We start from the raw sequence: 21,373 nt of genomic DNA, 5'->3' as shown, positions 1-21,373 counted from the left end.
AATCCTGACCATAGAACCCTTATAGTGAATATTATTATTACCTCCATTTTACACGAGGCTCAGATGTTAAGTAACTAACCAACAGTCATGGAGATAGTAATTAACAGCTCGAATCAAAGCTTCAGGCTCATAAGTGTGTATTTAACCACTTTTTTATACTATAGCAATTTTCTGGGGTTTGATTTTGCAAAAATTTAGTCATGGAGGTAATTTATTGAAAGACTGGAAAAATGTACGCATGCATATTGTAATGCCACCTGGTGCTCTATCCATGCTTGTCATGCTGAAATCCGTATACCTATTTAATAGCCTGTATTTTGCCTTTTAATGATGATACAATATTGAATTTTACCAGAGACCATGGACTACTTTTATTTATAATAGAAAGTACCTATTGAAGTTTATTTTGTTCTGTATTTGATTTCATGTATTGCATACAAGGACATTGTATTTTATTTTTTATTTTCTTTAAAGAAGTAGCTATTATATCATGTAGGGAGGCACTGGTTAGTCTTGGTTCAACTTGGTAAGAGGGAAATTGAGCATTGATTTTCCAGATAAGTGGGTTTAAGTTAACATCTTTTTCTTCAAATAGATAAATTATTGTAAGCTGAATATATCTTCTTCATGACATGAATATAAAAAGATAGACGATGCTATACCTCAGACCCTAAACCAGCATCCTCAATAAAAAATGTGAGGCTGAAACCCAGATTTGGGTATTTATTCTTCTTTGCTTGTCACAAAGCTGAATCAAATTCTTTGAAACTTGACCAAAGACAGGATATTTGCTTTTTGCAAATAAGTTTGCAGACAATTTTTGTGTACAAGTAGTAATACCACTGACTATATGTCAGAAAACAGGACATAGGTAGCATGAAAATACCATTTGAAATGGATTTACAAAAGTTTCCTCCAAAACTTAATTTGGAATTCTTACAGTCTGGATAAATTTCTACTGTTTATGCAGGGACATGACCAGACCTTGAATTTGTACACATTTGTTAGCATGGAGAATAAATAGAAATATCGTCTATTTCCTTTTCCCCTTGTCTTTGTTTAGCTAATCAGTTTTTTTAACTAATCACTTTTAATTACACTAGAGAATGTATAACTTTAACTTTTTTAGTCATATCAAATTCCTTTAGCTTAGGCATCTTACCTTGGTTGCAATTTTCTGTGACAGGAATGTATTTATTAAAAACAGTATTCCTGCCCCAGTGAGCACGGCCCAGTTGGTTCGGCATTGTCCCTCAAAGCCAAGGGTTGCTGGTTTGATTCTTGGTCAGGGCACATGCCTGGGTTGTGGCTGGGTCCCCAGTTGGGGCTCAATCATTCCATGTTTCTCTCACACATCGATGTTTCTCTCCCTCCCTTTCTCCCTTTCAAAATAAAAAAAAAGTAGATAACACACTCCCTGTCTCAAGATAAATACAGAGTGGAGCAAAAGTATGTTTACAGTTGTTCATATGGAAAATAATGTAATAATTAATAAAGCATAAACTCTGTGTTTCATGTACTCACAACTGTAACCTTACTTTTGCCCCATCCTATATTTTAAAATGTTTTAGAGTGATATTGTTGATACCAAAAATACTTTAGATTTAGAAAAACCTAAATCTATAAAAAGGACTGAAAACTCACATGTCTGTGATTTTTCGGATTTTAAGAAGCCCTATCCTATTAACACAAGTTAAATCTTAGCATTCTAAAAAAATATCAAGGTACATCAAAAGGTGTTTGCCATCCAAAAATAATTGCTCGACCCTGAGAGAAGAATAGAATTTTGGACTTAATTTTTTTGGCCATTTTACTTGAGTTTTTTGTGATCAGACCTTTTGTTGTTACACACTTCTAATATTTAGTCTCTTGTAATGTATTTTTAAATCAACCACATTCAGGATCTGCTTAGCTTACAACATTCATAAGTACAGAAATACAGAGGTCTTTCATTCATTTTCCCAATTTCAGATCAACTTTAAAATCTATCAGCCCCATCCTCAGTAAAAGTACATAGTCTTTGGTAAATACGACTGGAGTGAAAATTTGGTGTGTTCTTTCCCCCAGTGGATTCAGAAAGTAGAACTTTGAATTATAAGTTTTCTTTTAAAGACAAAATTGTTGGCTAATATATAGTGAATCCTCACAAAGGAGCTAGCTGCTTGTAATACTTGGGTTTCTAGAAATTAGAGCATCCTCTCAAAACAAGGTTTGGAGCCTTTTAACAGAGCACACCAGTGTTCAGGTGTGCATCACCAGCTGAGGCTGCGTGGGGTCAAGGTAAAATGCAACCCACACTCTCATATAACAACAAAGGGCTATAGGACAGTTCTCTTGTTCACAATGCAGTTCTCTCGCTCATACTGCATGTTCCCTCCTGGACAGCTCTGCTCTATCCTACATCTTCACTGCAGGGCCCAGGCTGGCAGAGCAGAAGCCTGATCTCAGACATTACCTGCCTGAGAGGCAGAGAGAAAGAAGAGACATGGTGAAGCACTAGTGGGAGTTTAACAGTTCTGCTTACAAGTACTACCTCAAGTCATCTCCACGCACTTCTCATTGGCCAGGGCAAGTCACATGGCTCAGCGTGACATCAGTGGGTAGGGAGGATAAGTACCCTCCAAAGAAAGGCAGTGAATATTTTGAACATTAATACAGTACAATCTGCCACAGTGTGAGATTCCAAGCAGCCGGAAGTCATCTGATTCACCAGCTTCCCTTTGGGACCATCTTTACTAAACATCTAAATTTGAAGAACAGGCCGTCAACTTGTTTCTGGCCATAAAAATTTGTTAATGATTTATCTAAATTGCATATTCAGAAAAGCACCTTGTACAATTCAGAAGGGACTTAGAAAAAATTGGACTATATTGGGCTGAAATAAGGAAGGTAAGAGCTTTTTAAGAAAGTGAAGGGAAAATTACTTAGATTTTTTGGACGGATTATAATTTATCATGAGGATTTTCTTTATAATTGTCATTAAAACTGGATGCCAGAATAGAAAAAGGGAAATTGTTTTGTTCTCAACTTTGAATATCCGTGTGTGGGTGTCTTAGTAATTTATAAGTTCCCTAAAAATGAGTAAAGTGTTAAGTACAGTCTGATTTGCCCATTTAACCACCAACTTGGCACTAGATACAGCTATGCTTTTGTATTTGTGGGCCAAAATTTTAAACAATTTACAAATAATTTTTCTGTCCACAAGAAACATCTTAAATGACCCAGGAGCTACTGTGATGAGCCAACACCAAGGGCTCGTAGGGGTACAAACAAAAACTGTTCTCTTGCAGCCGGGAAGGCAAGATGGAAACTTTGGCAAATGTATCTTGTTTTTATAACACAAATTTTCTCTACCAAACTGCAAATATATATTTATTTATTATATATAAATATTATATATTTATATAAGTGTGTGAATACTTATTCATAAACACGCATACATACACACTCCTGTTGATGCTTAAAATGCAAAGAAAATCTGATCTCTGGGTTGTTTTTTGCTAGCTTGATGGGAAGTATATTTATTACACCACGACTACAACTTGGACACAGGTTATGCTTCTGAAAGATGGCCCAGAAACAAATGTTTACCTATATCCTTTGTGGATTCCAAAGAAGTCATACAGTGTGTCTTCAGAAATCCTGGACTCTTGCTTCTGCCAAAAGCAAACAAAATATGCCTAAAACCTTTTAGATATGACATTAACATGTGAATTGTAAAGTATTTAATTTTTTTTAATTTAAAAAATTTTTGTTTTAGGGGGGCGGGTGGGAGGGGGAACTGGATTGGGAGTAAAAAGGAGAAAACTGTATATGAACAATGATTAATAAAAAAAATTAAAAAAAATAAAAAATAAAAAATTTTTGTTTTTATGTCATATGACATAGTCAAAATTTATTTAATGTTTAGAGAGATGTTTGATTATTCTCAGGCTAACCAGTTCTCTGTAGGCATATTAAGCTCAAAACATAACTTAAAAATAACCTTCACCTTTCTTCCATCTAGATTACTCTGGTCTGTGTAAAATCACTGACTGTCTAAAGCACCTTTCCCTGGCCCTGTTTCTTGAGAAAAATAATAGTTTAATTGGTTTATATACATAAATATAATTTATAATGCTGATTGAATTTTTATTCACAGAACACTTAAAAGAAAAATTAGATGACTATATTAAGCTGTGGAATGGCCTAGTGAAGGTATTTCGAAATGAGAGAAGGGAAGGTTTAATTCAAGCACGAAGTATTGGTGCCCAGAAGGCAAAACTTGGACAGGTAGGAAATATTTCATATTTTTGACATCTACAATGTCATCATTTTGGATTTGATAACTAAACAATCATATGTATTTTAAGTACCTGTTTTTTTAGATTGAAATGAAAATGCTGGCCTAAACAGAAAAAACTTTAATGTCAAAATTGACTCTAATGCTACCTTATAGCATCTAATTTTAAATTGTGTGTAATATATGATGTACCACATGTAAGTGTTCTTTCACCCTGCCTCTTTTTTTTTTAAGGTTTTGATATACCTTGATGCCCACTGTGAGGTGGCAGTTAACTGGTATGCACCACTTGTAGCTCCCATTTCTAAGGACAGGTAACAACATCACCTTGCTTTTTTGCTTTCCTGGTTGAAAAGTAAACCTCATTCTAGAAGGACAAATAACATTCTCATTCTTCTGATTCCAGGTCCATTCAGTCTGTCAAGTGCTCTGTTTTGAGTATTATCACTCAGCCAGTTGTTTCCTGGGGTGGAGCTAGACTGATACTTTGGGCTAATTTAGACGCAGGCAGTTGGACATTTGGGATAAGCCTAGGGTGTCTGATTCAAGAATCATCTGTGGTTTAGAGACTTCCTCAAGCTCCAAAAGCTAAGGCTAAGAGTAATTGTTTTTGCTAAGAGTAATTATTAATTGCTCCTTCTATGCCATAGTAACAGTTTCAAAGATTTGAAGGAGCAATGTTTGAAATTATAACTATTGGAGTTCTTAATGCCCTTTTTAATTATTACTTCAAGGACCAGTTGTTACTTGTGCCAAAGTTCAGGGTTCCTAGAAACTTTAAGAAGTTTAGAAATAGGTAATTATACCATGGAAATGTGGTGATCCCCATTGAGTTTACAGAAATACCTGAAACAAGAGAAGGCAGCATTCCCCTAGTGGTTCCAAAAGCCTTCTCTGCTTTTAGTCCAGAATTCTGGCTATTTCAGAATCTAGGCAGATGAGACATAACCCTGTGGTGAAAGGCATGTGTCAAAGAAAGACCTTGGAGGGTTTAATCATCAGAGGATGTACTGTGAAGGCCTATAATAAACATTTTTCACATGTCTGGTTTAATCCTCACAGCACTCCTGCAAGATAGGTAGTATTATCTCTATTGTACTGAAGAGGATACTGAGGCTTGCAGAAGTTAATTAATTTGCCCCAAATCAGACAGCTAATAAATCGTCAAACTGAGATCTCTCTGGGACACCTTAACGCTACACCATTCATTAAGAAATCTGAGACTCGTGAGAAGTGAGGAAAGAGAATAAACCTTCACCCCTCCAGGTGAAGACTGGCTGTCCTCTGGGGAAATAAAGAAGTGGTTTTCACAGGATTTCCTGGCCATCCCACATGGCCCACAGTGACCGTCCACTGACCCGTGGGAATTATTCCAGAGGGAATAACACAGCTTTCTCAAATCTACTTCCACCATATCGAAATTTTAAGCCCCATACATTTTCCTTTGTCCTTGGTTTCTAAATATCTAAAAAGCACCTGAACATGACTATGAAATGTTGTAATCTCCATTTTAGGAATGCATTTTTAACTCTTCATTGGTAAGATGAGCTCTGGAACAAGCAGGGGACCAAATTATCTTTGCAGCATTGATTCTGCGCCCAATTAGTCATATAGTACCAGCATTTTCCTGAAGTCAGAATCAATGGATGTTATTTTTTGCTCCAGATTCTCAAACTACACCTGAGTTCTTTAGGTTTTAAGGGGTTTTTCCCTTATTTTTTTTAAAAACCAAGAATACAATACCGAATTCTTTTTTTGTAATGAAAGCTGCTTTTTTTTTGCAATAAAAGGGATACCAAAAAAAGATCAAGAAAAAGTACAGAAACAGATTTTTATATTAACTGCTCCCAAAGAAATGGAAAGCAACAAAGAATTGGGAGAACTGCTAAAAATATAGCAGGTATTATCTTTTTATACAGACACATGCATGAAGGTGCACACCCCCCCCCACACACACACAAACTTGTTTTATAATGTAAAAGTAGTAAGCAGGAAAATCTTGTAAACAATAAAAAACTGCCAAGACAAATTTGCCTGTAGGACCAAAATGAAAATGAAAAAAACACTATTAAGCTAAAAGACATGGCTTTTTGTCCCTGACATTGGTCTGCAAACTAAGGTGTAAGTCTCCTCTCTCTTTTCCTTATTAAAGCAGGCTCCTTGACTTTTTATAGGACATTCATTTACTTCTACTTCCCATTAGATATTGAAGTCCCCTAGTGAAAAAAACAAACCAAACACAAACAGAAAAAAATTAAATCAATGACAAAGAGATAATATAGCGAGGCATGCCAAACTAGTCAGTTGTGGGTTCTTAAATGCTTTCTCATTTTCTGTAAATGTTTCAGAACTACATGTACTGTGCCTCTAATAGATTACATAGATGGGAATGATTATTCCATTGAACCACAGCAAGGTGGGGATGAAGATGGTTTTGCCAGAGGGGCCTGGGACTGGAGTTTACTCTGGAAACGTATTCCTCTAAGCCACAAGGAAAAGGCCAAAAGAAAACATAAAACTGAACCTTATCGGTAAACATTACTCTTTTATTTTCTTACGTGGAATGTTTATCTAAGTACTTTTTTTTTCCTTCCCCATGTACTTGTATTTATATGTGGGTCCATACATACCCTTCCATTTCATCCTTGCTGCCATCATCAACACCATACAGAACCATTTGCACTGTGCCGATCATAGATGTCATAAATGGCAACACATATGAAATTGTACCCCAAGGGGGTGGTGACGAAGATGGGTATGCTCGAGGAGCATGGGATTGGAGTATGCTCTGGAAACGGGTGCCTCTGACCCCTCAAGAGAAGAGAATGAGAAAGACAAAAACCGAACCATATCGGTAATCACTAAATCACTTACATGTTTTCTTTTCTCCCGTTGCTGCTAACCTATTAACTTCCTGCTAAGCTAAAACACTTGTTATTAAAACTGTAGATGTTGTTTAGATTCTGAGGACTTCTTTCCTTGCACTATTTCACAGTTTAAATTCACATTAGCTTCTTTGTGATTGTTTTCTCCCTAAATGCAGGTTCCACTTTTTGCAGGGGAAGGGGGAATATTATAAGGCATTAATTCCAAATACAAGAGAAAAAAGAACAATCATTTTATAAATATACAATGCATGAATTACTTGTAATTCAAGTTTAATATCCACTTTAATGCATTGGGTGTTATGTTAGTAAAAGCAATAGCAAGAGATTTTGCGGGGAGGGCTCTTCCTTTTATTTTATATGCTAACTCTTACATACTAATTTTATACCAGTTATATCAGATGAATAAAAATACATGACTTTGGCAAATGCTACCTAGACTCCTTTACTGCTTCCTTCTCAGAAGAGCACTTGATTAAAAGGAAACCGTATTCCAGAATCAGTTTTTGTCACCTGTTGTGGCTGTTCAAATAGAACAACATATGCTGTTGTATCCTTTGGGGTCCTTTATCTGGAACATTTGACTGTATTCCAAAAGAGTGACTCCAAATGAAATGCTTGTCAGATGTTAGTATAGGTTTCTAAATATGTCTAATTTCATTTTTCCGATCTTATGGTTCTGCTTTTGGTCTCTCTTTCCCTGTTACACTATTGATAATATTAGAACTCTGTTTTGGGAAGGTGTTTCCAATGTCATGCAAATGCTGGTGGGATCTGGGCATGCCATGATGGCAAACATAAAGAAGTTATAGAACTTTAAGCTTGATTTGACATTTTCCAAATTTCTCTTTGAAGTTATTTTTCAAAACAGTCCAGGAATTTACTGCTTACTTGCTTACCTGACTAACATAGTTCTAGGAGGAAAAAATAAGAGGTAATGATTATATTCTTTATTTCTGACAATTCCATAGGCTAGTAAAGAATTTTTTTTCCAGTGGGTTAGAAAAATTGAAGGGAAATTTCTCTTTAAAAGACTCACTGATTTTCATGTTAAGATGCATTTTCAAATATATACTGAGGTAAGTGGGAATGCATTTAAAGATTAAAAAAACAGAGTTAAATAGAGTAATTTCAAGTGGCAGTTAAAGAAATGTGACAAAGAAATATAGCCAAAAATGTAATAGTGCTAATGTTTTGTGAGTTAGGCAGCGTACTTTAAGAAGAAAGGGAATAAGAGAATAACTTGACCACAGTGTGATTTTTCTTTAATACTGAATATATTACTTGATTCATTATTTGTCCACTTGACAAATATTTAATGAGCATTTACTATGTGCCAGGCAGTTTTTCCTGGGAATAAGACTTTAAAAGATCAGTTCCCTGGTGGCACTTAAAATATAGTGGGTGAGACAGAAATTAAACAGAAAGCTACACAAATAACTCTGGAATAGCAACCGCAATGAGTGATGTGAAGAAAAATAGAGTTTATAGAAAGGAGAGCCTCATCCAGCCCGGAGGATCCAGAATGGCCCATGTGCCAAAGTGCCATTGGAGCTGAGACCCGAAGGATGAGGGGTCAACCCTGTGGAGGAAGAGGAAGAACATTTCAGGAGAGTGAACAGCACAGATAAAGGCCTTGAGACAGAAAGGAGTTTGGCAAGTTCAAGGCACGAGGAGAGCAGCAAAGAACTCAGAACGAGGGAGCCAGCTGAGCCTCAGAGTGGAAAGAAGCTGGCAGGAGGGGACCCATGTTGGGTCCCCTCTGCCTGCTGGGCATGTAGACTTGGATGTGGACAGAACAGAACTAAGGATGCAAGTTATGAAGTTATTGCAACAGTCCAAGCAGTGGCCGTGTGGTGAAGTTGGAAAGAGGTAGACAGATTCAAAATATATCTTCAAGGTAGAATTAAGAGAATTAGTGATAAATTGAATATTAGATGTGATGATATAGAAGGTACTTTAATGGAGTCATCTCCTTAAGAATCATCATGAATTAATAATTAATTGTTCAGGGTGCGGGACACAGGCCAACAGGATATAAATTATTCTCCTATCACTTCTAATAATAGGAGTGGCTTGTCTCTAAAAATCTACCAAATGTTTTTTCTCTTGTCCCTAAAAAGTACCAAATTCGAGATTCCATTCAAGAAGCCATACAGATTACCAGTTAGCAATCCTACCTCCTGGTCTAGTAAATAGCTCAGTCTGTTTCTGCTGTGTCATTTCTGTGCTACATTTGCAAACTCTGAATGAACTGTGACTGTTCTGAGATGAATTATACCCTTATTTGGCAAGCCCCAAAGCTATAAAATTAAAAAATGACAGACTGCTTCCATGGTGTATGGTTTTGCCCATCCCATAATGACTCATGAATCATTGCGGGAGCAGTTAGCAGACCAGGACTCGTGTGGCTCAGGATTTTTAGGAGTGAAAGACAGAATTCTACTTTTACTAAATCTGAAGGCCTAGCATTTAAATCAACAAAGGAACCAAGGCTCCCTCTAATGGTGAAATGATACAATGCTCTAATTTATAATGAGCTGTATAATTCTATTTCACTGAGAAATTTTGGTAAATTCATTAAGGAAAAATGAAAAGATCATTTTGCAAAGGCTTTATAATTTCTTAATGTTTGGCCATCAGTTCTGTCTCTTCTATGCATTAAGATTGTATTCCAAAACAGCTTGCTGTCTGTGGGTGAAGGGGTTTGTCCTTAATAGTTATTGAAGTGTTTCTTTTTTTAGGTCCCCAGCTATGGCTGGTGGATTATTTGCCATTGAACGAGAGTTCTTCTTTGAACTGGGTCTGTATGATCCAGGTCTCCAGATCTGGGGTGGTGAAAACTTTGAGATCTCATACAAGGTAACAGTTCATTTAAACAAATGATGTTTCCTAAGTAGTGACTGACTTTTGTGACTTTCAAATAAGGGCGGGGTAGAATAACTATTTAAAGCGTTTCTCTAAATTATGAGGAATGACTAGCAAAAATGTATGCCTTTGAAGGGAGGTAAAGCAGAATGCAAGCTCCAGACTTATTACATGTTTACATGGCTCCATTATAGAACTGAGGCCAGCAAGCTTTAGAAATAAAAAATACCTCCTCCTTCCCCCACCTGAAGCTTTCTGTCCATTGGAGCACTTTGTTATAGAAGCCCTTTGGAGAATCTGCATGTGCTGGGGCCATGTTTGATCATCCCCTGACCCAGTTACCCTTTATTAGTGTAGGACGTGCTTCAGGGCAGAAGCAGATCCCAGCAAGGACTGTGGGTCCTCACACACAGTGGGGCTGCCTTTCTGCGGCACCCCCATCACCGAGCCAGTCCTGGAGCACTAATACCTTCCATGACCCATTTCCCAAAAGAGAGACAAAAAAACTACCGTATATCACAGTTTGAGTTAAACAAATATGCAGTACCTTGTATTAAATGTCCAGTGCTTAGTACTGTGAGGAAGGAGAATAACTCGGTCTTTGGAACTCAGTCAATAAGAGATTAGAATTATATTGAAATTCATAGTATGATAAGAAGGTAGAATGCCATTTGGTTGGTGTGATTAAGAAACAGCATCCCACTGAAGGTAGAGTTTGAGGCAGAACGAGAAAGATGGGCATGGTATCAATAAGCAGAGATAAAGGCGGGGAGGGAGTCTTCCAAGCAAATAGAAAAGAGAGAGGTACAAAGGTGAAATACGATGTATTCAGGAAACAGTGAGGAACACCGTTTGGGTAGAATCGGACAGCATGGATGAGACAGACACATCAAGAAGATAAAGTGGACAGGTACATTAGCACCATATTGAAGCGAGCCTTTCATGCTGAGCTAAGAGATTTTTACTTAATTTGATAAGCAATGGAAACCCATTGAAGATATTAAGCAAGGGAATAACATGACCCAAAGCTGCTCTTCGGCTAGAATAATCGCTTGCTATAAATAAGGATAGCATTGAAGAGAAAGAAGCCAGAGGTGAAGAAGCCAGGCAGGAGATTATTATAATAATCACCCAGGTGGGAAATATATTAGCAATGGAAATGGCGAATGCTGTTAGGAATGGAGACTGCATAGTTTGGCAAGGTTACATTGGGAAAAGTTTACTTGGAGCTACCATTACATAGGAGGAGGCCCTTAAGCAGCAGTATATGACTGCTTTCCTTACTGCCTCCTTTGGTATTATATGAGTCTGAAAAACAAGCAAGTTACTTTAAGGTTTGTGTGGTTAATAAATTCCCTGTGGATGCTATATCTAATTAAGATTTCAGATTCACAGTTATAAGATGAATTTTCAGCAGGATTTTTTTTGGCATTTGAAACAACTTTTATTTGTGTTTTCCTTGACAGATATGGCAGTGTGGTGGCAAATTACTGTTTGTCCCCTGTTCCCGTGTGGGACATATCTACCGTCTTGAGGGCTGGCAAGGGAATCCTCCACCCATTTATGTCGGGTCTTCTCCAACCCTGAAGGTAAGTCTTTGATTGGAAGAGGAGAAGGCTAGGGAACTGACGTTTATGTACCACGTACTGTGGTGGTCAAGTAAACGTCAGCTCTCTGAATGGGAAAATCTCTTACAGAATCCCACAGGTCTTCACGTTTACCTTAGGCTAGGCTTATTCATGAAATATCTTATTGTTCTTTGAGATTATTCATTGTATCCCATTTGGATTAAGGAGTCTGTATTGAATGTTCTCCACAAAGACAATGCAGATAAATTCAGAAAGCATTGACACTCTGTAGGAAAGCAGTGGAAAGGAAAAAATATCAGCTCCTATTAGTCACAAATGAGTAAAATATTTTTTAACATATATATTTTAAATACATCAAAATGACAAACAGCCATATCCTGCAAGACCTAATTTCACAGCAATATATACTACACACATCTTCCCAAAATGCACTGTGCTAGATGGTGGGGTTTTCTTTTTTGGCTTAAAAAATTAATCATATTGAGTTTTTGTAAACAAAAGCAAATTTTGAACAGTTCGTGGAAAAGATTCATGTCCTTTGTCCCTCAGACCAGGGACAAACCAGGAAAGCTTCCGACAGAGGCCAGATGTCCCATTGCTAGGAGGCCGCCGGCCCCTGTCCTTGACAGCACCACTCTGAAGTGTCTTTGGGGGGCTGCTGTCCTAAGTTCTGGGACCCTCTAACTCTGGTGCCCTTCCTTGTCTGGAGTCCTTAACCAAGTCAAGGGCAGAAGGAAGATGATGATTGACTGCAGATACATCTTGGGCAGTTCCCAAAAGGGGAATAGGTGATGGAGGCAGAGATAGCTAGGCTTTAAGAACAAACACAGAGCTTTCTAACTGGCCATATCATCTTAGAAGTGGTGAACTAGAGCCCCAGCTATGACAGGGGTGAGATTAACGTACCCACACTGACACAGAGATGCACCAAATCAACATCAGGCCTGACTGCCGTTGCAGAAAAGAGCCTGACCTTTGAGTCAGATCCACAGTCATGAAGAGCTGATGAAAGTCAGATGATTCAAGCAGGTCTGTGCTGATAGGGAAAGGAAAAGAGGAGAAGGAAGTACTCACCCACTCTGAAAATTAAGTGTAGCTCTTGTGAAAACTATCCAGTGGATGTCCTGTTCAGCGTGCCCTCAGTGAGCGCCTCGAATGTGCCAGGCACTTCCTTTTCTCCAGTTTTAGCGCCAGGCGCTTCGGTCACCAGGGTGCCGGTGGCCTAGGGTGACTTCCCCAGCCCATTTGTCTTCTCTGAGCGTCAGACCATAATCAATTGTCTTCTAAAATTATCCTCCTAGATATTTCAATGTCAACATAGTTGAACTTTGAAACTGTTCCTCAAAAACAATTCCTTTTCCCGTATTCTCTGTTCTCCCATGAATTCCCTATTCTCCCATGAATGAAACCTGGGGGGCATGTTAGGGTTGTCTAACCCACCTCTCACCTTGCCAAGCCCTAATACATCTGCCTCATACATACCTCTTAAATCCACTGCTTACTATGCTTGGTGCCCATCTTCAGATCTCTCCCATGGATATTAAATGTGGCTCTCTGCCATCAACTTCATGTCCCTCCGTCCATCCTCCACTCACCACCAGTGTTATTCCCTTGAAAATTAAATCTGATGTCTGTTACCTGCTTAAAACTTTAAAACATTTTGCTGCCTCTCATATAAAATATAAATAATATTAATGATCGCTAACCCATTTTGATTGCCTACTAGGTACCAGACAAAAATCTAAATGCTTTCCGTAAGTTTTTTTAATTTTTACAACACACCATAAGATAAAGACTATGATTATTCTCATCTTAACATGAGGAAAGTGAGGCAAGTTTTCTCTTTGAACCCTGCATTCCATTTATGGTAAACTACTTGGAGGACTCCAAATGCACCTTGATTTGTCACACTTCATTTGCATTTCTGCTTGCGCTCAATTCCATTCTCACCTAATTAACCATTCTTTCTAGATTGAGCCATCCATCATCCCTCATGGTGCCTCTCTGGCCCTCTCCACCCCAAACAAATGTTCCTTCTTTTTGTAGCTATAACCCTGTGCCTGTATACTTAATTCTTCACATTCACTAGTATCTAGAAGACATGGACTATGTCTAATTTTGGATGGGTTAACAAGGATTCAAAATACTTAGGTATAATATCTCAGGCTCTTTTAGGATACTGCTGCTTAAAACTTCGTTGAAGCTACTGGCTTTTATAAGAGCATGTTCATCCTTTGAAAGTTATCTTGCAGTCCAGAAAAAAATGTAATAGGAAACACTAGGTTTTCCTACTCCTGGTGTAAAACAGGGGTCGTCTACTATCGCCAATGGGCCAGATCCAGCCCTTTTTAGTAAATCAAGGTGTATTGGAGCACAGCCCATACCTGTTTGTTTATACATTGCCTGTGGCTACCATTTCAGCAAGGTGAGTAGTTGCAACAGAAGCTGTATGCCCACTAAGCCAAAAAATACTTACACTCTGGCCCTTTATCCACAAAGTTTGCTTATGCATGATAGAGAAGGCCAAGGGACTAGATTGCGTATGTACTAAATCTGTCACATATATTTGTGCCTACATACAGCATTCAGTAAAACCTTAGAAGTTAAATCTTTGCCAGTTATCACAATGTCGACTGATTTGCACTAACTGCAGAGAATACCCAGTTGATTCTGGGTTATGGTAAAATGGTCCTATTATGGTTGTAAGAAGATGAACAGAGCCACTTACAAAAGTGTGTTTTATTAAACAGAGCTATCATTTGTCATGATGGTTTCTAAAATGGGATTTTTCCCTACGTATACTAGTAGTATGGAGATAATTCTGGAAGGAGTACCGATGTCTAGTCAGCCTCTCATAAACCTCTCTAGGTATCAGTTTCGTCCTTCAGAAGCAGGATAGAATATATTCCCTGAGACTAGATATGCTCTTACAGCCAAGAGTCTGTGTCCATCACTTTTTAGTTGAACATGCATGATGATTTTATCCTTGGCCATTGACATACTATAGTCATTAGCTCAGTTGCATTTATTGTTTAATTAAATATTGAGTCTTACTGAAATAAGTTTGTTTTATGTTGGTCATATTTCATATGTCTAAGATAGGCTGCTTATGATGTTACAGGTATTTTTCTTTGTCCCATGGTATTCACTTTCTTTTTTACAGAATTATGTCCGAGTTGTAGAGGTTTGGTGGGATGAGTATAAAGACTACTTCTATGCCAGTCGTCCTGAATCAAAGGCGTTAGCATATGGGGACATTTCTGAGCTGAAAAAATTTCGAGAAGATCACAACTGCAAGAGTTTCAAATGGTTCATGGAAGAAATTGCTTATGATATCACCTCACACTACCCTTTGCCACCCAAAAATGTTGACTGGGGAGAGGTAAGTATCAGCGATATTCAGATCTCTAAGTGTGTGTGTTTGGAGACTGAGTTTGGGAGAAGGCAGAGAGAGATGGAAGTGAATGAGAGAGAAGAATTTTTGGAGGAAAGTTTGGGTAAAAACTGTCTGCTAACTTCCCCCTCCTTTCTACCAGGCAATTACAACTACCCTGACACCCACCCTGTGTCCCCTCCTCTCAGCCTTTGCATGTGGGTCTTTCTAGTTGGGAAAGGACACTGTCCTCTCTCTCCAGCTTCTGCCACTTCTTTCCTTCTGTCCAACCCCCTTTCTTGGCTAATTCCAACTTATCCTATTGCTCTCAATGTAGAGATCACCAGTCCTGAAAAGCCTTTCTTATTCTTTCCCACTCCATCAAAAAATCTCAGTCCTGTGATTTTTCCATGAGTTTTCATAACACAAAACTGCGCCTCTCACAGCCAGTCTATAAGTACTTGTTCACCATTGTGTTCCAGTGAACTAATGCAGAGGCCCCCATATACAGTAGGCACTCAGACAGTGCTGGGCAAGTGAATGAATCAATGAATGGTAATTGAAAATAATTAAAATCAAAGGCATTGATCTGTGTCATCCTTTCTTCAAACTTGCCTTTGTAAGTGGGAGCATTGCTCGTTCATCCACCCTTGCAGGTGCTACCTTGTAACTATACTAAACATGCCATGAAATTTCAATTGTACATGCTTTTGTTTAATTTTGTGTCCAACAAATATTGGTTGAGGGCCCACTATGTGCCAGTCACTGTTCTAGACAGAAAACAAGATGAATGAGTTCCTTCTCCTCAGGGACCTTGTATGCTAGTGGCTAAGAGACAAAAACAAACAAAAACAGGGAAAACGAGGATAATAATAGATGGAGGTAAGGGCTATAATGGAAATAAGCAGGTGATGTTTAAGAAAACATAGGGACCAGGTAGAGAAGGCTTCTCTGAGGAGGTGACATTTAATCTGAGATCTGAATAATGAAGAGCCCAGAAATCAGAGCTAGAAAAGTGTTCCAGGTAAAGAAAATGGTGACTTTAAAGACTCTGAGTCCGGAAATACTTTGCATGTTCGATAAGCAGAAAAGAGCAGAGTAAATCAGGCGAAGTGGCAGGCAGGTGAGGAGGGGGCCTGCTATCCTAAGTGTGGTGGAAAGTCATATGAGGGTTTTAAACAGAAAGGTAGCATGATTTGATTTATGCTCAGGGCAGGGATAATAAGTTCCCTCTTGGTGTTCTGGACTCATGAATGGCCCAGGTGGGGCTGTCAAGTAGGTGGTAAGCTGTGTATTGATGATCCTGAAACCCAGGACACACCACATGTCATATATACATCTAAGGATGTGTGTTTGGAGCCACGACCAGGTAGGTTGTTTTGTGGGACTGAATGAGAAAAATATAGATAGAAAAAAGAAGACAGGATCCCTTCCAAAAGAACTCCAACATCTCAAGTTTGGGAATAGAAGCCAACAAAGGACACTATGCTACTCTTTCTGCACCTCATTTTACTGCCTTTTTTCCTGTACACTTATTTCACCTCTGTGTGCTGTGACAGCAAATTGTGTTTAAGTCCCAACTAGAGCATAGCCCCTGGCAGTTCAGACTCCATTTTTAGTTATCTTTTAACCTCTGAGAACACCTAATTAGCATAGTTGCCTTCTATGTAAAAGGAGAGAATTCTCTTGGTGGCCCTTGTCCAGTCTCATGGCTTTAAAACCATCTACAAGCAAATGACTGCAATTTCTACCTTCAAATGAAATCACTCTCCCAGAGCTCAGACAAGTATATTCAACTGCCAACTTGGCATCTCCACTTGAATGTCTAGTACACATTTCAAACTCACCTTATCCAGCACTGACCTCCCTGTCTCCCGTCTCCAGCCTATCTTTGCTGATTGCTCAGGCCAAAGCTTTGCAGTCTTTTTTGAATCCTTTCCTTCTCTCTCACTTTACAATTAGATGCAGACTCCAACCTTTTCCTACTCTGGTCTAAGCCACCACATCTCACTGAGGCTAACTTCGCCTTCCTCCATCCTGTTCCAAACACAGCAGTCAGACTGATCTTTTTGAAATGATCCTGTTACTCCTCTGTTAGAAACCTGCAGAGACAGCCCCTTTCCCTTGGAGGGAAGGCAAAGTCCTTTCGAGTGCCCTCTCGGGCCAGCATGTCCAGCCCCATTCCTCTCTAGCCTCGCCTGCTACTACTCTCCTCACTTAATCCAGCCCCACTGTCCTCCTTACTTAATGCAGGAAGCCTTTGCTGTCCTCTTTTCCTGGAATGCTTCCCCTCTGCATGTGTGGCTAACTCACATGTATACCTCAAGTCTGCTTAAATGTCACTTTCTCAGTGAGATCCACCCTGCTATCCCCCAAACACTCCTAGACACACACCCCATTAACTTGCTTTTTTCCTTTTCTGTTCATGGTACCTTTCACTTTTTAAAAAAAGATTTTATTTCTTTCTAGAGAGAGGGGAAGGGAGGGAAATAAAGAGGGAGAGAAACATCAATGTGTGGTTGCCTCCCACATACCCCCTAACTGGGAATCACAACTGTGACCCTTTGGTTCACAGACTGGCACTCAATCCACTGAGCCACACCAGCCAGGGAGCACCTATCCCTTTCTAACTAACATATCCATTATGATTCTGCCTTCTATTCTGTCTTTCCTTCCCTAGAATATAAGCTCACTGGGGCAAGGATCTTTATTTTGTTCACAAGTGTATCAGAGCCTACAATATACCTGACACAATACTCCCTTAATATTTGATGAATAAATAAATGCATAAGTAAATAAGTAGATGGAATTTTCTATCTTTCCTTTACAGGCTCACTCTGACTGTATCTTCAGTTTAACCACTCCCATTCTGTCCCCAGCACCTTGCACTTCCCTTCTCTGTCCTCCCTGCACATTCCAGGGTAAGCCCCCTCAGCCCCACCGCTCCAGGGGGGCAGGAGAGGCTCCTTCCTCCACATGTTCATCCCTCGCTTAGTCCTAACTGATGCTTAGCCTTCAGAAGGCTTCCCTACAGACCTGAGGGTCCTCAGGACCATGACTAGCAAGTCTTCTAGTCATGGTCCTGACTTCTAAAGCTCTTATGTTGTCCCAGGTACTCAGTCAATATATACTGACTGAATGAATAAAACATTTTATCCAAATACTATGGTAATTTATAGTTGAGATATATAATATTTCCAAAAAGGAAAAAGGTTATTTTTATATAAAATGTGCATTCCTAAGGTGGAAACCTGTGTTGACTTTTCACTTACATGATCCTGTTCCCATAACTTTGTCCCCCTGGGTTCCTGGGGACAGCTGCCGAAAGTGCCACGTAGCCATTGGGAGTTACCTTACAAACTCAGTTCTGGTCTGGGCCTCCAGGGCCAGTGTCTCTGACCGCTGCAGTTAGGTAACTCTGTTTGCTTCTCACTCACATTAATTATCATGAATTTGAGACTGTGTTCAATAAGTGTCTTTTAATTTCTTTTCTTCTGTAGTATTTTATCAAAATCTATAGTCCAAGCCTTTGTCAGAATGAGCTCATTCCAATATTGACTCAAAGACCACAGATAATTTGAAAGATGACTGTTGTGCTCTAAACTACTCCAAGACAGACTATACAATAATAACCTGCCATTACACATACCCAGATTTCCACTGTGAACTGCAATAGTTAACATGAAATGCTTTTACTCTTATGTTAGGACTTCGTAAAAACTAAATGGTTGCCTGTCTTTTGGTTCTTGGTTCATTTTTTTAGATCAGAGGCTTCGAAACCGTTTACTGCATTGATAGCATGGGGAGGACAAACGGGGGCTTCGTGGAGCTGGGACCCTGCCACCGGATGGGAGGGAATCAGGTAAATAACCTCCTCTCACACTGAAATTTCTTCTTCAGTGGGAACTCCCAGGCTTATGGATCACGGGTTTCTTTTGCTTTTCAATTTGGTGATAGTGTTTGTTTGGGGAAGTAATCAAGTAAAAACATTCTGTGAAGAAACCAACAATGCTAAATCTTTTTGTTAAACAAGGGTATAACGACAGTATTGCTTTTCACACAAGCAATCAGAATCTAGAATTCATGTCTAAGAAATCAGACTATAATCTTGTGTGAGACTATAACTATGTAGCCTAGCTCCCTAACAATTTTATTTGCAAATATTATTCAGTATTACACATTTCCTCTCAATATGCTGGAATGTTATGCCAGTAATTATATTTTACTGTTATGTTTTTCTACTTTACTTATTTTTCTTGCCTTTAATTTAGATTGTGAAACATCAGGTCTGTTTTCACTTTTTTATTTTCTCACATTGTTGGTACATGATAAATATGTGTTAATGACCCATTTTATATCTAAAAGGCTACAGAACATAATCCCTCAGGTGTGAGTGCAGGGTTTTGCTCACATCAGAATGAATGTATTTCCTGTCTTTGGACTTACAGTTCTGAACATACAAAACATTACAGAAAAATAAGATAGCTATTGAGTTTATTTGTTCTCGTGTATCAGCAGAGAAGGTGCCTGTTATTATTTTTTTACTTCTTTTTTTTAATAGCTTTTCCGAATCAATGAAGCTAATCAACTCATGCAGTATGACCAGTGTTTGACAAAGGGGCCTGATGGATCCAAAATCATGATCACACACTGCAATCTAAATGAATTTAAGGAATGGCAGTACTTCAAGGTATTCTGCATTTCACCTTAGGAAATAATAAGTATATGCTATTTGGTTTTAATAACAGCTGTCAGGTAGAATTTAGATGTATAAATCTTAAAACCAGCATTCAGATTGACTTGTATTCCCCTCTCATTTAGTCATTTTATTTTCCAGAGCACTAGTGACTCATTGTTCCATAATGAAGCATCACTTTTAATTCTCGGGTGCAGCATTTCATGTAATGAGGTCACAGAGTGTCCACGAAGACCCACTAATTTCAGTTACCTGGGAAAAGCAGTGTGCTGTGAAGATAGATAGATGTAACATAAAAAATGTGTTTATATTTCATGTTGTCCAGCAGGTGGAGTTAGAGACAGACTAATAACACTTAAAGCTAGGCCTTCACTACTTCCTCATTGCTATTTGAAAAATACAGAAGTTAGATCACTGTTGCCTGTTTCATGCTTTAAAGGTCCTATTTACTTATTTAGCTGACACTCTTTTGGGAGGGAACAGTTTTTCTCTTTTAGCTGTGAATATTCAGCATCCTATGCCAAATTGAGAATTCCAACATATTAATGGCTTTGTATATTTTATAATTTTCAAAGTCTAGACTTGGCTAAGATAAATTTATTGTAAAACATAAAGTTGGGAAAGCTGCCTCAATCTGAATGAACCTGGCAACCCTCAACTTTATTTACGCATTTAATATTTGTATAATACTCTGTTGTGGAAGCGTTTGCTATGCAGGTATGTTATTGTGACCCAGCTTAATACTCCCAGTCATCAGCATTCATAGGCAATTACTGTGAAGATGTGAGTATGTGTCAAGTGCTGATTTTTTTTTTAATGACAAGTTTAGGAAAAAGGAAATCAACACAAATCTTGAAGAACAGAGCATTTATTTCCACAAAGAAATGAATAATAGCAGTAAGTGATGCGGGTCAGTAAGAACAGTATGAATAAAGTACTAAAACAAGGCTAAAAGATCAGAAGCTACCTTTGAGAAGTAATAGATAAAAAAATGGAATGTATATATTTTACATATTTTAAAGGGCACAACACCAAATTTGTGTATCAAACATTACTAAATATACAGGGGTAGGCAAAAGTAGGTTACAGTTGTGGGTGTGAAACATAGAGCTTATTCTTGTATTATTATTTGTTCATATTATTTGTCTTCTTATTATTTCTTATCCTTTTTTTATTGGTTTTTTTTTTTGAGATTTTTATTTATTTTTAGGGAGGGAAGGGAGGGAGATAGAGAGAGAGAGAGAAACATCAATGTGCAGTTGCTGGGGGTTATGGCCTGCAACCCAGGCATGTACCCTGGCTGGGAATCGAACCTGTGACACTTTGGTTCACAGCCCGCACTCAATCCACTGAGCTACGCCAGCCAGGGCTCTTATCCTTAATTATGATTTATCTTTTAGGTAATGGTGGTGGGTGATTTAACCAACAACCAATGAAAGTGGATACTTAAACCTACTCTTGCCCACCCCTGTACACTGGTGCCTGATGTAGTGACTTCAAAAAATAGCTAAAGCACATGATACTACAATAGCAGAGAAGGGAAAAAATGCAGAAATAAAAATAAGCACAATGCCATAGCACAGCAGAAGAGAGATTATTAGGAGGAATTATTTCTGATGTTTTATATAGGATGTATCATTGAGATATATAAAGGCTTTTTATGGAGGACAAATAAGAAAA

General features: G+C 38.4%; 1 protein-coding gene across 2 annotated transcripts in view; it reads left to right on the top strand.

The window, feature by feature from the left end:
- GALNT7 (polypeptide N-acetylgalactosaminyltransferase 7) overlaps positions 1 to 21,373 on the top strand; it is a 119,981-nt gene that overhangs the window by 93,507 nt on the left and 5,101 nt on the right. Inside the window, exons 4-11 of one of the 2 annotated variants that reach the window (XM_045831234.1) lie at positions 4,142 to 4,272; positions 4,517 to 4,596; positions 6,954 to 7,136; positions 9,912 to 10,029; positions 11,502 to 11,624; positions 14,788 to 15,006; positions 18,761 to 18,859; positions 19,559 to 19,687. In XM_045831234.1, the coding sequence (XP_045687190.1) occupies positions 4,142 to 4,272; positions 4,517 to 4,596; positions 6,954 to 7,136; positions 9,912 to 10,029; positions 11,502 to 11,624; positions 14,788 to 15,006; positions 18,761 to 18,859; positions 19,559 to 19,687 (1,082 nt within the window). Of the gene's footprint in view, positions 1 to 4,141; positions 4,273 to 4,516; positions 4,597 to 6,630; positions 6,814 to 6,953; positions 7,137 to 9,911; positions 10,030 to 11,501; positions 11,625 to 14,787; positions 15,007 to 18,760; positions 18,860 to 19,558; positions 19,688 to 21,373 lie in introns of both variants that reach the window. The other variant, XM_045831235.1, reaches the window with a different exon arrangement.

Source organism: Phyllostomus hastatus, unplaced genomic scaffold (assembly GCF_019186645.2).
Source record: "Phyllostomus hastatus isolate PE091 unplaced genomic scaffold, TTU_PhHast_1.1 phas_contig_159, whole genome shotgun sequence".
Lineage (NCBI taxonomy): Eukaryota > Metazoa > Chordata > Mammalia > Chiroptera > Phyllostomidae > Phyllostomus > Phyllostomus hastatus.
The sequence above is the reverse complement of the archived record's forward strand: the minus strand, read 5'-3'. Positions and strand labels throughout refer to the sequence as shown.